General features: G+C 35.7%; 2 protein-coding genes across 4 annotated transcripts; one reads left to right on the forward strand and one right to left on the reverse strand.

The window, feature by feature from the left end:
* Nucleotides 1–738: 738 nt before the first annotated feature.
* Nucleotides 739–9,176, reverse strand: syncripl (synaptotagmin binding, cytoplasmic RNA interacting protein, like). Of its 3 annotated transcripts, XM_066667859.1 has the most exons (13): nt 8,967–9,176; nt 7,029–7,189; nt 6,278–6,396; nt 5,343–5,450; nt 4,924–5,037; nt 4,213–4,389; nt 3,954–4,089; nt 3,621–3,826; nt 3,367–3,516; nt 3,138–3,259; nt 2,673–3,033; nt 2,437–2,463; nt 739–2,215 (listed from the first exon to the last, which is right to left on the reverse strand). In XM_066667859.1, exons 2-13 carry the CDS (start codon nt 7,174–7,176, stop codon nt 2,174–2,176), a joined length of 1,710 nt encoding a protein of 569 aa, XP_066523956.1. In that variant the 5' UTR covers nt 7,177–7,189; nt 8,967–9,176; the 3' UTR covers nt 739–2,173. The 3 variants fall into 3 exon arrangements, with proteins under 3 accessions (XP_066523956.1, XP_066523973.1, XP_066523965.1); XM_066667876.1 differs by lacking the exon at nt 7,029–7,189 and having other exon boundaries at nt 8,967–9,173; XM_066667868.1 differs by lacking the exon at nt 2,437–2,463 and having other exon boundaries at nt 8,967–9,172.
* A 5,143-nt stretch (nt 9,177–14,319) lies between these two features.
* cga (glycoprotein hormones, alpha polypeptide) lies at nt 14,320–14,893 on the forward strand. The gene is made up of 3 exons (XM_066667889.1): nt 14,320–14,426; nt 14,541–14,728; nt 14,819–14,893. Exons 1-3 carry the CDS (start codon nt 14,330–14,332, stop codon nt 14,891–14,893), a joined length of 360 nt encoding a protein of 119 aa, XP_066523986.1. The 5' UTR covers nt 14,320–14,329.
* Nucleotides 14,894–17,533: the final 2,640 nt, after the last annotated feature.

The following is a 17,533-nucleotide window of genomic DNA, read 5'->3' on the forward strand; positions in this document are numbered from 1 at the left end:
GAAGCGGACCTGCAGTTACCGAACAAGCAATGATGTACCCCTACCAACTTACAACGCCAATCATATGTGGAATAGCCAGCTCAACCTTCAACCTGTTCCCTAATCCAGACATCCATTTTCAGCAACTGCACTGATTCTAATCAACATGGCATCAAGGGATTGACCTTTTACTAAATCACTGCAGTACTATAATGAATAAGCAACATCTTCATAAGCATCATCTAAAAGCCATTAGATTGACTATATGCCCATATTTGCAAAGACCTGCCCAGTTAACCCATCTTCCAATATCAACAGCATTAATAGTTTCTTTCCTCTACTGTTCTGGGAAGACTTTACATGTTGAAATATTGCTGGTAGGATCCGTCATCAGGTGAGGAAAGAGTAAAGTCTGCAATCAGGCACCTGCATTAGCAACATGTGCACTTTAAAGGAGTTTAACATATTCACTACAGAAAGCATCTAATATTTGAACGTGAAGCAGTGCTGTATAAAATGTAGTTTTTAAATAAACCAACCAACTAAATATTTGGTGAAAAATCTTGTTTACAAAAAGCATTAAATAACTGGCATTGTGATAGTTTTCTGAATGTAAAATAGCTTTTGAATCTTATTTTTTTAATAAAAAAAAATAATCACTTTCTGAACAACACAGAATTAACAGTGAGAACAGGTAGGTAAACCTATTATGGGCTATTAACATCATAGTAAACAGTTTTAGGACACAGATAGAAATCAAAAACTTTATTACAAAAATAAGTTACACTCACCTCATTTTACAGTATAAAACAATTTATTTGCAGGAATGCAAAAACGTTGTTGGCCACCAACAATAGTTTAAAACTGCTAACATCTTGTCAAAAGGTTGTAATGATACAGCTTCAAGAGGGAGTTAACTGTGTACAAAACCGGTTGAATGGTTCAGTCAGCTGTTTGCTATATATGGAATATAAACCAAAGCTGCAGCATCCCTTTTTCCATTGAATGATCCTGTCTTGTCCCAAAGAACACAGCCACAGGCTCGTGCACACAGGGCACAGAGTACAACCTAGATTTTCTTCTGTTTTACAGAAACATGGCTGGCCCAGAGTCAAAACATGATCATTCCAATTCATGAATCATGATTAAAAATAAAACCTGAAAACAAGGGATGATGGTAAAAGGCATAATTCTATGATCCTTACAGAGCTAGCTATCCAAAAAAGTTTTCCACGTAAAGAAAAAAGGGACACTGCAGGGCTTACCAAAAGCAGTTGATGCCTTTGTGATGTTCAAGCCTTTACAAAAGTAACATTTTATTCCAAAACTATCATACAATCATACAACCAGTAACTACATAATCTGAAGAAGCAAGGCAGCTAATTCAGTTCAAAATAAGATAAAAGCAGGGCTTGTTTAGGCTCATCATATGAGATTTTGCATGCCCAGTTTGACTGTTCGCAGTGTCAGAGCAGCAGCAAAATGACTATATTACATTAAGTACATCTTTTGAGCAGCTGCTCTAATGCATATTTCATAGGAAACAAGCCCTGCTTTCATCAATATAAGTTTCCCTATTTACAGTACAGGCAGGGTAGTTCAATCCTCTGTACTGAGGTAGTTAACCAACCCTTTAAAGACAAGTTCTGAAAAGAACCACTTTCCTGGAATGCCTGACTTATCCATGCAAGGTGGTTACACCAAAAACCTGCAGATGTCCTGTCCTCTTCATCCAAATAAAAAAATTTAGATAAACATGGATATTCCGACAATAAAATTACAGTTAGCACAAAAATATACATTAGCATCAAGCTCATTTGAGCCACTTCAAACTCAAACTTAAAAAGTGCAAAAAAAAAATAAAATAAAAAAAAAATAAAAAAAAAATAAAAAGTTTTAGTTTAGTATCTTGTAGGAAGTCTGAACCTCACAAACTATTTCAACTGGTGCATTTTATAAATTTGGGGCATGTTTATAGGGAGTAGAGTGACATTTTGAATACAAGACTTTTTTTTTGTTGTTTTTTTAATGAATACATTAAGTCCACAATTTTCACTAGGTTCAGGTGGGCTTCAGGGGTGGCAGTATGGGAGATATGCTTCCGTAAGGCTGGAATATCATTGGACCATTGCCTCGACCTTACCATCATATACATTGGCAGCTTCTGGTGTAACCCCATGTAGCAAGTCAGTCTTCACTGTAACTGGTCAGGACCAGCCTCGACCCCCTTTCCCTGCTGGAGGAGGGGAAAAAAATGGTCTTTTAAAAAACGAAAACTATCCTTAACTAATTTATGCAAGCTTAATTTGCATGATGCATGTGTTCACACGAGTCTAAAATATATCACGGAAGCCCAAAAACTGGGGAACAATATACTGAAATGTTAGAGACCATGAACAAGTACACTATGCATACAATATCTGAGACGAACAGAGACTGAAAGAAAAGCATGCAAACCTTTGGTCCATTTCTTCCACAAGGTGCCTTGTATGTGTTAGCAATTTGAAAGAAGGGAATAGTCAAAAATTTATTTTGATCAATATCACTTGAACTTAAATCATAATCAAAAGGGTGAAGACAGACACAGCTAACAGCAAAATGTGCTCTTCAAAGAGTAAATACAAACGTGTGGTCAATCAATCATAATACCTCCTGCTACTTGACCAACTATTTTCCCCCCACACATCACATACCACACGGCCTCTCTGCTGAGTTCCTCCCCTGGACCCGCGTGTGCCTCTGCTGGATCCTGGGCCTCCACGCTGGGAGAAACCAGCTCTTCCTCTAGCTGTGGCTGTTCCACGGCCCCGGGAGAGTGCAGATCCACGAGCTCCTCGACCACCTCTTCCTCTGCCTTGGGCTTGGAAGTCTTCATAGCCGTAGTATGGATCTTCATATCCTCCTCGGTAGTTGTGATAGTCATAGCCATAGTAATCATAGTAATTCTCATAGCCATAGTAGTCGTGGGGATATGAAAATCCTCCTCTGCCTCCTCTTCCTCTTGCCCTTGGAGGAGGCATGTGTGGTGCGCCATAGTAATAATAATCGTCATACCTGGAGGAGTTCCAGTAATTAATTTTAAATTAAGCAGCACACAGAACACACTGATTGCAGATAGAAATGTCTAACGCCACATATAAATGCAAAGATGAGCTTACATTTGAGTTTTTGCAGCTTGCCTCTGAGCCTTACGCTCCTTCCTTTTCTGATCAGGTGGTTTAGCAAAAACAATTTCAATTTGTTCACCTTCCAAATCTTTCCCATTCATTTCTGCTAAGGCCTATTGAGAAATATAAAAAGTGAAACAATTAATTACAAATACAGCAAAAACACAAGCAGATATTATATATATATATATAAAATATTAATAAAAAAATGAAGCATTACCTTAACAGCACCTTCCCGTTCCTCAAAATGAATAAAGGCATAATCTTTAAGCTTCTTGACCCTCTCCAACTTTCCAAATTGGCTGAATGTTTTTTCTAAGAGCTCTTCTGAAACAGTGCTTGCAAGGTTTCTTACAAAAAGTACTTTAACCTGAAATAAACATGGAAACATTTTTAAACATGGAAACATTGAGAGCAAATAAAATTTGTGATTAAAAATATAGTGATGATACATTTGTCTGCTTGCGACGTTACCTTTGCCATAACCTCGGGGTCAGGGTCCTCAATGGGGTCGGCCCATTCCACAGTCACTACATTTCCCCACACCTTCACCTTGCCACTCATCAACCTACGTCGAGCTTGCGCAGCAGTTTTGTGATCCTCATACTCCAAAAAGCAGAAGCCCCTATTTTTCTTCTTGTCATCAGGCTGATGGTATAAAATGACATCATTCAGCCCCTCTGAGGAAAAGCAGAGAGAGGATTACACATTGGTAGTACATTTATTCTGTATTAATTTAAATTTGAATGCATGTTTTACACAACACATTGATGGTTTACAAAAAGGGACGTTATACATTTTACTAACCTGTAACTTTGGCAAATTCCTCCACTATCTGCTCCTTGGTTTTACTCTTGGGGATAGATCCCACAAACAGTCTATTATTGGCGACAGAGATGCAAACACCAATGTGTTTGCCAGGGCGTATCTCATTGTTGTTACACTAGAAGAGATTTAAAAAGATAAAAAATTAAAGACAAAAACAAAAAGTAAACTGCAAATACAATCTTGGGTCACACATTTAAAAAAAAAAAAAAAAACTCAGACTACTGATACCACTACTTACCAATTTAACTGCCTCCTGAGCAGCCTCTTTAGTGCAAAAAGTGACAAAGGCATAACCCCTATTTAGACCACTAAGGGGGTCCATCATTAGACGCAGATCCCATATGGGCCCTGCTTTTTCAAACAGGGGGACCAGCTCATCTTCAAAGAGATCTCTTGGAATTTTTCCCACAAAAATCTAAGAAAATGAAAATTACTAAGATTATTAAATAACTCAAGTACAAGAGATTTTCAAACCATTAAATTTGATATGTAAAGCAATGTTCTTTCTTGCCCTTGTGATTTCTTATTTTTTCCTAAAGTGACACCATAGTGTCAGTTTTATATTCTGGCCTCTAGAGCACGTATCCTTTTGACTATAAGGTTACCCAAGCAAGAAAACCATGAGGTCTTTGAACAAGACAGTCACCATTTCAAGTGTTATGGCACTATAACATTAGCATAACATTTGAAACTTGCTCATAAATGCTAAATACAGAATCAGCCAATTGACAAGTTATACACACAATAATATTAATTAAAGTAACTTGATGTATGTAAAACCACTGAAGATAACTGATTATTATATAGATATATCTTAATCCTTGACAAGACACAGACACTATTTCAAAGAGTGTTATGGCAATATAACATTGCATAACATTTGTCACTTGCTCATAACTGCTAAATACAGAATCAGCCAATTGATAAGTCATGGGGATCATGGTCTTACCTCTGTGCCAACTGAGGGTTGTGCACCTGAGTGGGTTGTCTCAGGAGGGGGGCCACCATACTTTCTCTGACCTGTCGTCACATCAAGCGTGTATCCAGTTCTCTCAAGCAAAGCCTAGCAAATCAAGAAAAACCACCTTGAACCACTGGCACTAAACAGGCATACAATAACAATTCATTGATAAATTTTACTTTTAGAGTTGTGCCTTTCAAAATCGCCAGACATATTGAACTTGTTTATTTTACAATTCCTAATTTAATTACCAAGCTCCTCATAAGCTGAATTTGTCAATCAGCTATTCACATCTTATTTTCTATTCAAATAACCATTAACACAATTTCTTTGTATTAGTACGTACAAATAAAATGATACTGGACAAGTGTAGACAAAAGTAGCACACAAACTAAAGGTAAACATACTTTGATTTTCGCCTCATCTGGTCCTTTATTAGAATCTGACACTTTGGTCCCCTGCTTCTCCCTCTGCCTGTATGTCTTCATAACTCCACAGAGAAAGGCACTTTTGTTCTGTTGACAAAGTACAGAGAAGGTAATAAATATATATTCTGCATGCATAGACCATGGTGGCAGAGAAATTTTTACCTTTACTTAAGAGGACAAATTTAACCTACAGTCAGGTTTGCTTTCAAATTAAACATATTAATGTTTACAAACAAAAAGTGTTTTAACTCAGCTTCCCTAGTTTTACCATTATCTCAGCTTCATAGACATAGCTCAAATTTGAACTGAACAAAACTTTCAAACTTGAAATTATTTAAAATATTTTCAGCCAAAACTGTTTTGAAATGAGACTGGCAAAATTAGGCTCATAAATAATCTTGCCTGCACCCCTAAAAAGACCCATTAAGAAAGTAGGCCTATTCCACGGAGGATTTAGATTTTAAATATCCCCAGATTATAGAAAGCTGTCCATCAAGAAATAAATATGAACACAACCAGGTGCACATTCCATTAATCAATATGTCTGATAACTATTGTTCCCATTTTATCCATGATTTCAGCCAAAACATCTCGCATGATGGACAGGTCTAGAGAAAGCTTCTTTGGAAACAGAATACATGCATTCTAATTAGCTTCTTCATCCACACATCTCATTATCAGGTACACTAATTTTCCTTACATTGCAGAAAAAAATATTACCAAAAAAATGCAACAACATGTTGACAATATTGCAGAGGAAAATTTTTTTTTTGAAAACTATTAAACAAATGTGATCAGACTTTTAAAAATATGAACTTCTTGAAGAAACATTGACACTTTTCTCTCCTCCCTCAAAGATTAATGCTGATTTAATTACAACTGAGAACATGCCTCACATTTCTTCCAATACATACCTGAACATGTGAGAGGTCACTGTCTTTAAACTGCAGGAGGACTTGCAGAGCACCTTCTTCGTTAAATTCCTTTAGAGCTTCAATTGCCCGATCATCAAGATCACTATGCGAGACCAGACCTGATTAAGAGATATAGTCACATGGTAAATAAAAGGATGAGGCTTTTTTTTTTTGCATTCTGCACTACAAACATCCCACACAAAAATACTAGCATATACTACATAGACATAGCTGTGTCAGAGATTAGTAGAGCAGAAATATGCAGAATTAATCACAACAAATGTAATGGTTTAATGTGACACAGTCATCTACAGCACTTCAATATAACAAGCATCCACCCTGACTTATGAGGACCCATCACCTGTCTAAACCACCACCAGCTGTTCTACTGTTCCTGCATATGCCCATTTTGAAAATCACTTGCCCTGATACTGTATGAAAAGACCTCAACCTGACTAGTTCATTTCGGCTTAAAGGCCCTATATATTAACTTTGCATTTCTGTGAAACTGCCAATCAGTTTTTTTCCCTCAAATTGCTACAGTAAGCACAGAGAAAGATAATATTCCAAGTAGCCAATTTACTTTTATGAAGTTTTTTAAAAGCACTTTGTGACTGCAGTACCCATTTTGGTAGGAAACCACAAAAAGTTGCTTTAAATGTTCCAATTCCCACAATTGTATTTAAAAGCACATGCAACTGTATGAAATCTGAAGTGGGTGAAAATATGCTGAATGTTCAACGGGCCTTACCTGCTACGTAAATTTCATCTAGTTTGACAGCAACTTTTCTAGGTAACCCAGCGTCTAATAATGTCTGGAAGTGTTCTGAATGGGTAACTGCAGCCGAAGTCTCCATTGGTTCTTCAGTACCGTTTCCATTTATATGCTCTGTGGCCATGTCTCTCCGTTATCTGTGCAGATGCAATGAGCCAAATTAATCCAAAACTGGACAGAGGTCAAGGAACCTGTTGCTTGACCCTGTGTTCATTCCCTCTCTGTAATTCGGGGCCATTGATACAATTTTGCTCCAGTTTATTCCTGACACACCCCTAGTGGTGTCAACCTTAACAGTTACAACTAAACAGGGACAGCCTGCTGCAGGCGATAAAGTCAGGTTGAATATAAAATTCAAAGTTACTATTCATAACACCAGGAACATTTCATCATTTTCACCTGTATTTTAAAGCTGTCCTTTTTTTTCTTTTTTGCAAGTGTAAACGCGGACAATAAATTAACAGTACTGTGCAAGTGTTTTAGGCATTAAAGAGTGTTTTGCTGGTTAAAACTACATTGTCACTACATACGACATTTTTAAATAAGCATTTATCTCCTTATACAATAGATGACAAATGTATAAGTGGTTACGGTTTATCCCCTTAGCAAACGTCATTTAGAACAATAAAGTATTAGTAAAACGATGCATTCTGAATAGTGCCTGTATTAATTTAATTAGTTTTTTGTGAGTATAAAGAGGCTTAATGTTTAGATCAATGTTTCAATCTAATTTTGTTAATGAAACACAGCACTGTATGTCGAGGCTATAAACGCACCTTAAATTTTGGATGAATAATGAGTGTTCAACTCTCAGGCGAGGCTGTAGTGAAGAGAAGCGCCAGATTTTTTTTTACACGTGTTCTTTGCCTAGGCCGCACCTCTAACATTAGCTAGAGCATGTATCCGAGCACAGAGTAGCTGAAATATGCACATAAGCCTGCGTTAGCTATCTGCTTATCAATATCAGTGCCTAGAAATTGTGTGCACTGTCAATCGTATCAACGCACTAATCTCCGCTCAATGCTTGCCCTGTTAGCTAGCTTAGCTTGACTAAAACGTGGTTGGCTTAACAGCCTTATGGGCGGACATCTCAAACTCACTTCATTTCACGTAATATCATTCAGAATGGGTATTTTGTGGAGCTACATGAAACAACTTGTTCAGTATCTAAATGGCAGGGATTTGACTGTTTCAATGCTTATATTTCTTTCCCTTTTTTGGATCTTGAAATATGGCCACAGTAGCTCTCCTGCCTCAACGTAGGCCGGGGCACAAGAGCAACGTGGACACTCAACTTTCAGCACTGTGAGCTGCTAATGTTACAGAACGGCGCGAGACGCAGATCTGCACTTAATTCAGTGTACACGTATTTAAAAGGCTTTACTTGCAGCCAAACAGCAAAATAGCACTTTAAAAGCTTCGCACAGTTGTTCCAATACTGCTAACAAATTACAACACGAGGAGATAGCGCTATTTCTGCAGCCCAACCTCAAATCAAACCGCGCAAAAAATATTTTAACGCCCAATGCTGAAGTGCTTCTTATTCACCAATGTGTTATTCAAAATGATCGTTCCACCTTAAATGGTGCCGGAGTTGCGTTCTGGCGCCTGTAGCTACCATTTAAGGCAGAAAGGAATATTCAAATAAAGACCTGGCGAAAACCGAACTTGCAGCGTAAAACAACCGCATATTGTCTGAGTTCCTAAGAACTGCAATTTGTACGAGGCCGAGGTGAGCCACTACTAGCTAAAATTAGCTCGATCTGAACTAGCCAACGTGCCGCCAACACACACTGGAGTCCATTTTCAAAAAGCCGGTCAGTTTCCCCCGACTTTTGTTTGAAAACAAAAGATCACTTCGCCCTGCTAAAACGCTAAACAAATTCCCTGCCGAGATGAAGACGTTGCTCGTACCTGCTGTCGGTTAACAACTTGAAACTGTAATGTACGGATGGCTCCGGAGGGGAAACGTGCTGGGGGAAAAAGGAGGAAAATAAAGTGACCGAATCCCTCGCCGTTGGTCCGGCTCTCCACTCTCACACTAACTAGGAGGCTGCAAAATGGCGGCTAGCATCACGCCGCCAGTTCTTCTGTTTTTTTTTTCTCTCTCTCTTTCTCGCGCGCGCGCTCTGTCGTCTACGGGGTTTCTCACACACCCAACCACGGAGCCCTGTCGGTTAAAAAACACACTACTACAGTCCACCCAGTTTAATGATCTCTGAATAACGGTCAAATGATGGTCGCGCTTTCAACCTCGGCACGGGTCTCATGAGAGATACTCGATTAATAATGTGTATAAAATATATTATTTCATGTCCTTATTAAGAAAGCTCTATCTAAGAAGATACAATAAAAATGAAAAGCACTTAAAATGCTGTGCCCAGACACACACACTATATATATATATATATATATATATATATATATATATATACTATTTTCGACTGTAGACTACTAATTTATGCTTCCTCAATGTGGTATTTTGGCAATTTCACCAGTCAGTACAGAAGTTCAAACCTCATTGTACAGACTACAAACAATTTTTAAAATACTACCATTTACTTTAGCATTTGATGTGGGAATTAAATCTGAAATACCACCAGCAGGTATTTCCCTTCCTATGAAGGAACCTATAGCACTACATGTTTTCTCCCTGATAGCAAGGAGACAAAGCAGCCCACTGTTGTTCCACTGAGGGCAAAGTTGGAGGTCCACTAGTGTTTTTCCCAGAGTTTTCTGTGCGGATCGCTGGTGATTAAACAGAATTTTAGACAAAATACCACATTTTAGCACTTTTCCATTCACAGTCCAATTTACATTTTTTCCTTCATTAGGTTCTTTGTTATCCTTTATAAATAAGATTAGTAAATCATTTTAATCCAGCACAGTGTCAACATTTTTATCATAATCATTTTATATCAGGCATACTCATTATTATATCTCTCATAGTTGTTGATAATATTTGTATTAGTTTGTTTTCTAGAATAAAAGTCTCTGTGAATGTAAAATCTGTTTGAGGAGATTATAAATGAGTTATATCCTGTACAGGACAGTAATCTGAGTGATCCGATGGTGGACCAGCAGTGGTCTACAGTCAGTGGTGTGCCAGCCTTTTTATGCCAATGGACCGATATATGTTCAAAATCTTGGTCCTGTGACAAGACATTAATTTTACCATACAAAAAATAATTAACACACACTTTGCTATGTCTCATGCGGTTTATCTTCTAAATGATGCAAATGCTTTTTCAGATTATGACACCATTTGACCATTTGACTTTTAAACATTGGTGTATTTTGAAACAACAAGGTATCTTGCAAATCCAGATATATTCCTAAGTAGCTTTAATGGTATACCTTTGGAAAATTGACCTATGTCTTGCATCAGAATTCTGAAATTCTTTACAAAACATTGATCCCCTCTGCAGTCTTATTTGGAAAGATTGCACACACACACGCACACGTCCATTCCCCATATACTTTTTTACTTTCTTTCTTTATCCCTGTAATCTTTACCATTTCCCCTTTTGAATGCCCTGTGTTAATACATTAACAAATGTTTATGTATGGTATGAGTCTATATGTAGGTGTGTGTGTGTGTGTGTATATGCAAGTAATGTACTGTTAGAGTAGCCTCATGTTATGTGTTTGTCAATAGCAAATGAACTTTTAAAAGGAAGATAACAAGAGGGTGATATTGTGCTTTGCAACAACTGTGTCCTCAAGAAGTTTTACCTATTTTTTCAGGAGATCTATCTATATATCTGTCTGAATTCATATCATTTTCTCATCTTCCATCTTTAACTCTAAAATACATTTTCACAGCATCATAACGGCTGAGTTCCATGCCACGGGGATCAAATATAAATGTAGACTGGAAAAATTGAGACACATTGACATTTTCATGCATATTTCACAAAACATTGGGAAATAAAATTAACAAAGCAAAAATGTATTTGCATTATCCAAGTTTTAATTTGAAAATGGACATGAATGTGGATAAACATTATCGTTTTATACAGTTGTTTAATGTACACTCAAATACATGCAATATTTTCAAAGAAGTGAAGATAGCTTCATCCTGTAAATGTCTTGAGTTTAATGTAACTAACTAATATCATAAAGTTACCTATTGTCACTGTCCAATGAAAGAAATGTTTCTGCCAAAATGGAAATTTTACAGGAGAAGGAAGTCAATGTAAAATCATTTTATTCCAGATATTTTTTGACATTTTTATTGGTCCATTCATCATTAAATATTTACAGTGTGAAGAACAGCTGCTGTGTTTGAGGTAGTAAACCTACAATCTTCAAAAATCTTTTTCCATGCACTGCTAACTCAATGTGTAGATTAGAGCTGCCCAATCTTTGTCCTGGTGATCTACCATCCTGCACAGTTTAGCTCCACTTCTAAACAAACACACATCTACCAGATAGTGAAGGTCCTCAGTGGCATTTGATTGCCAGAATGATAGATCTCCAAGCCCAGGACTGGGCAGCCCTGGTATATAGTGGTCCCCGTTTTGAAGGTCTTGGCAAAAGATGGTCAATTTTCCATTTTAGGAATCAGTAGAGCACTACTATTCACACAATGGCAAGGCATCCATCAGTGTAAATAAATTGTCAATTGATTTATTTCGGTATATCTCAAAATACAGTGAAATGCATAATACAGCCCTGAAATATTTTTTCAATCCCATTAAAACACTAAATATTGTGAAAAGCAAGTCGTACTCCATATTGCCATCGTGTGGACAGAAGTGTTCATTTACATTGTTCTGAACACACAAGCCAGGGTTTATTGAGCCATATCACACTCTCTGGCTATTCTCACTTACTCAGCTGGGCATATATACATTGTACTAAATGTCTCTGAGCCCTGTAATTCATTCTGGATTCTTTAGTCACAGCTACTGATCCTTCATTACTCACCAAATTAGTCAGGTATTTTAAAAGACAACTGCTAAGGCCTAAGGTTAGTTACGTTTGATAGAGGAGTCAATGTACTTTTTTTTCAGTACTTTTGCCAAATAGCATTATATATTTCATACTACAGCAGTACATATTACATATTTTTATTTATATAAAGATTAGAACTTCATTAAAATTAATAAAAAAAAAAATGTTTTACCAGAGAAATTTGGCTTTGCCTCTATGTTTAAAACAAATGCAGCTATGATTTAAAATAAATGTAAAATTGACATTAATTGTCATTGTGTAAACATCCAACTGATGGCATAAATGTAATTAATTTGTAATAAATTCTGTTAAGCAGTTACACAGAAATCATGCATCTATAGTTAATGCCACTAAATACTGGAGCTGATTTAAATCTTTCAGGTTTTGATTTTGAAATGCATCGGTATTAATTATGGCCTATATACATTTAGCTACATTTAGCTAATATACGTAACTAATTTAAGTTATATATAAGTAAGATCACTCAGTGGCCACCAGACACTGTGAAATGTAAATGACAAATTATACAAAATTACAGTCTGGAATGCTATATTTGGCATTCACACTTAAAGCTACACTATTTTAAAATAAAGGTGCTACAAAGTGTTCTTCAAATGATGCCATAGAAGAAGCACTTTTGATCCCTTAAAAAAAATATTGCTAATAAATTTTAAATTGGTAAAGAACCTTTATGTCAAATAAAGGCCTTTAAACATTTAAAAGCACCTCAATATTTAAAAGTGTAGAAAATATTGGTCTTCTTGGCTATAAAAACTATATTAAGTAATAATTGCCATGACATAAAATTAGTCAACCAGGACAGATTTCCAAAGATATTAAGCTGAGAACATTACCAGCTATATTTCTGTCAACATATGTCAATTTGCATTTAATATTCAGAAACCAAATAAATCTTTTAACCTTAGATACTGTGTTCCATCTGCTGCAGAATGTATTAAATTACAGCTGTCTCAGGACAAACACTGGTCTCCTACACAACCAAGGATAAGTGGATTACCGGCAGTGGAAAGATCAAGAGATAGTAGGTCTCACAAATATTCATTCCTGGTAAATAAAACTACAATGGAGATGGATATGAGCGTTAATTAAAATTACAGGAGAAAAGACATTTCAGTTGCAATTTTTATTCAGCTTCTTGAACTATTCATCAAACATCTAACTTTTTATTTGTGTACAATATTTAGTACAATATCATATAAATGGCAGATGATACAGTGTCTTTTAACAGCCACTTCTTTTGAATTTGAATAGAATCCAGTGCATAATAATGTATGAATATAATGTGCCACAAACATTTAGCAATTTTTTGTTACACATATACTTACGTTACTCAGTCTGTTTGACCCTAACCCTTTTCACTTTTCAGTGTAATTCCTCACTCAGTCTGTCATGATACTTGTATTGAGTAATAGGTCCTTAATTATTTATGCATTTGAACTGTAATTGATTAAATTTACTATCACTTAACATATCAGTGACCAGGACAAACAAGTGTAATTTAATTTTTTAGTTTTATTATTATTATCATTATTATTATTACATACAACTGTATTGTGAATTTGCCTATGTAATTTGCTAAAAAAGAAAGAAGAATTTTATGTGACTAAATACATCTAATATGATAAATTAGTTGCTATGTAAAGCAATACATTTAAAAGAGATTTTGCCAATTCACCATATTCATAAATAACTTAGTGCTTACTAAATTATTAAAACATTAGCAATGCTTTTGAACTCAGACAAGCGCCAAACAAAAGGATAAATATATTAGGTGTGAGTTGAAATAACACCACCCTGTATTTTCCAACACTACCCTGTGCTAGTCAAAAACAGTGATTCATTGGTTACACATTTCTACATTCAAGTTATTTTTTTTAAAATAGTAATCCACAGCTAGTGGTCACAATCAGGGACAATGTATTGCCACATTCAAATATTGATCGCCTCAGTGCATATGCAATAATTCCTTTCATTCACATAATGGATCATAGCACCAGCTGAAGGACTGTGAGTCACACTATGGGGGGAGCACATTTGGGTTTTGTTCAACAAACTGACAGACGTAGGCAGGAGGAGGATGGTATAAAACCCAGAGGTGAGATAATAAAGTCTTAATTGAAGAAGCTCCTGAGGTGAAGAAGAACAAAGGTAATATATCTAAATGGCTAACATATTATCGACATATAACTAAATGAGATTTTGTACCAGTAGATAGTTACTGGAAATTAATACCACATCAGAAATGTTATTTTAAATGAACTTTGTTTTCAAATTGTTCCAGAACAATTCTAGCTAGAATGATCCTGATTATTAAATACACTGGAGCAACCATCCTTTTGCTGTCGGTTCTAATTCAGTTTGGACAACTATATCCAAACCATGATATGACTACCTGTAAGTCCATGTCTTCATTTTAAAGTAACAGATCTAAATATGAGCTGATATTTAGTCACTGTGAATTGATTATTACCATACAATTACTATTAATTTTTTATTTATTTAAAAAAGTTGGATGTGAGGAGTGCAAACTGAAGGAGAACAACATCTTCTCAAAGCCTGGTGCCCCTGTGTATCAGTGCATGGGATGCTGCTTTTCCAGGGCTTATCCAACTCCTCTCAGGTCCAAGAAGACTATGCTGGTCCCAAAGAACATCACCTCAGAGGCCACATGCTGCGTTGCCAAAGAAGTCAGACGGGTAAAATTAATTAAAGCAAAATGAGTGTTTATGTGCAACAGTACAGCAGTACTCTTCAGCACACTTATTCTACCTTTTCTGCTTCCACAGGTTATTGTCAACGATGTAAAACTTGTGAACCACACAGACTGTCACTGCAGTACATGCTACTATCATAAATCCTAGACGTCAAACCTTAAAAGCCATAATTACAAGCAGATAAAACAGCCCTTATGTTGTGAATAAACTGTTTCACTTAAGTTAGTCTGCAAAAATTACAATTTTTTTTCATGTGCAGGATAAATGTGCTTAAAGTTTCATTTGGTGTCCGTGTGAAATTGCTTTCCTCATTGTTTTAGAGAACTAGTGTAAAGCCTATACTAACTGTGATTATTTTCATATGGAAATTTCTGGCCTTAAATGAGATCAGAAATGTTCTAAATAAAGCCACTGCTGCAACCAGCTATTGTGTTTTTTTTATTGTGATTAACTCATCACCCTGTGTTTGTAATTATATGGAGATTACCTATTTTTCTTTTTTAAATGTGTTGTAACAAAAGAGAATATTGTTAGATACACTATTACTATTTTGGGTTGTTGGTGAAATGTTATTTTTACTATACAGGTATTATAGACTTAAAAGAAACAATGGGTAAGTAGTGCAATATTAAATAATATACGATTACAATTATGCTTTGTTAAATCTTGCATGAATTTACAAGTATATTGCTGTAACAAAAGCTGTGATTTAAAAGGATGTTAGACTGATTATTTAATTTATTATATATATTTTTTCAAATTCTGCATAATGTAACAGAATGTTCTACAAGTGTTAACAGGTTTCAAAAAAAAAAGTCTTTAGTAGTTTCTTATAAAATTAATCCAGTCTTACCAAGTCATGATTGTTCACCGTGAAAGGAACCAGACATCTGAAATTTTAAATGCCTTTAAAATTTACACCACATTTAGTTATTTCCTGAAATGATTACAGTTCTCTTGCCTGATGCCCGAGTGGCAGTTAAATGATAATTCAGAGATATTTGTTTACAGCTTTCTAAAATCCTTTAATAAAAATGCATGCAAGGTGTTGTTGTATTGTTGTATTCACAACCCCTTGTTTTTGCCATCCCTGGAAAATAAATCTGTGTCATCAAGTTAATCAACAATTCACAGTTCTGAAATATATTTGCAGAAGTGTTGAAAGTATGGATTGGATTGCCCTTATAAACATTTAACCACGACTTTGTGAAATGGCCCTGAAGATGCAAGTGAAATGGCGGTCAAGCACACATTGATAATTACAAACCAAAAAATGATAATTACGAAGACCATGTATACTGAGCAGGGTCAAGGTCAAATTCATCTAATAACAAAGTACATTGATTAACTGGCACATTCTGTTGCAACTTAGAGCAAATAAACATCTGAAAATATGTTGGTAACTCAGTCAGTAGGTCAGTATGAGCCGAATCTCACACAAATAAAACACGCGCAATTTCGATTCAGTTCACAGATCCGACTCCTTAGGAATCTCGCTTTACTTGAATCAAACATCTGACTCAAAAACTCACTTTTGTTCAAGGGTGCACGCTCAGAAAATAAAGGTACGGTAGAGGAACATTATTGGTCACTAAACGTACAAACCGTGTAAGTGTACTTTTAATGGTACAACGTTTAAAGTCCAGTTTTGTTCAGTAAATGTATATTAAATTCTCCTCTACGGAAGGAAAGGTGAATATTTATAATCTTTCATTATATTGTGTAAAATTTTAAAAATATAATTTAAGTCCTGGAGATGAAATGGGGCATATGAAATCAACACAACTTTAAAATCTACAATAGAAAAAGATACAATTAGGTTGCCTAACTAATTGTATGAATTAACCTTTGATGGTACCACCACAGTGACAGCAAAAAGTACCAACAAGGTGACAATTTTTCTCACAGTGTGGAGGTCACATTGATTACTGAAACCCATGCGGACACGGGGAGAACACACCACACTCCTCACAGATAGTCACCCGGATGCATCTTATGCTAAATATTTTTGATGCTATAGCTTGAATGAGTTTGTGTAATATATTCAGTGTGCATACAATATCCTAGATGTGTTATCAGAGATTAAGGAATAATGCTTAATACTTAAGTTTAATTGGTCACAGCAGTTCTATAGCCAATATATTCTTCTTTGAGGTGAGTCTGGAGTGGAACAATAGAAGACAAACAAAGCATGCTGCAGCCATGTAAACGAGCAAGTAAACAGAGATAATGTTATATTCTACCAGACGTGAAAAGCTTTAGCATCCATCTAAAAATCTCCATCATCAGAGATGGAGAATAAATATAAGACGTTGAGAAACAAGAGAAGATTTTGGCAATGCATTTGAAAGATGGAGATGGTTTAAAGCCCAGCAGCACTATAAGACAAACACCAAGATAGTTAATCTTCTCCAGAACAGGTGAGCAAGTTACTAAAAACTATACAATTATAGACAGAAATGTGTACACTCTGTGGAGTGTGTGTTTTAAATGAACAATGTGTGAATTAAGATTTTTGTTTCAAACGTTATCTTTAGCCTCACAGTCACCTAATTAATGTAGAATGAAAATTTCAAATAAGGTAGTGTATAATGACAAACAAAAGCTGGTAGGAAGGAATAAATAAAGGTTTGAATACAAAAATCACAAATAAGAAGCAAACATCTGCCTAAATGACATTTAAGGTGGAAGATAAACTGTATAATATCAGCCTTGTTTAGTAAAATATTTAATGTGGAAATGTAAAGTCAAATATGAAGCTGGTAAATATAGTGAAAATTGGGGCAG

The sequence above is a fragment of the Hoplias malabaricus genome, chromosome 1 (assembly GCF_029633855.1).
Source record: "Hoplias malabaricus isolate fHopMal1 chromosome 1, fHopMal1.hap1, whole genome shotgun sequence".
NCBI lineage: Eukaryota > Metazoa > Chordata > Actinopteri > Characiformes > Erythrinidae > Hoplias > Hoplias malabaricus.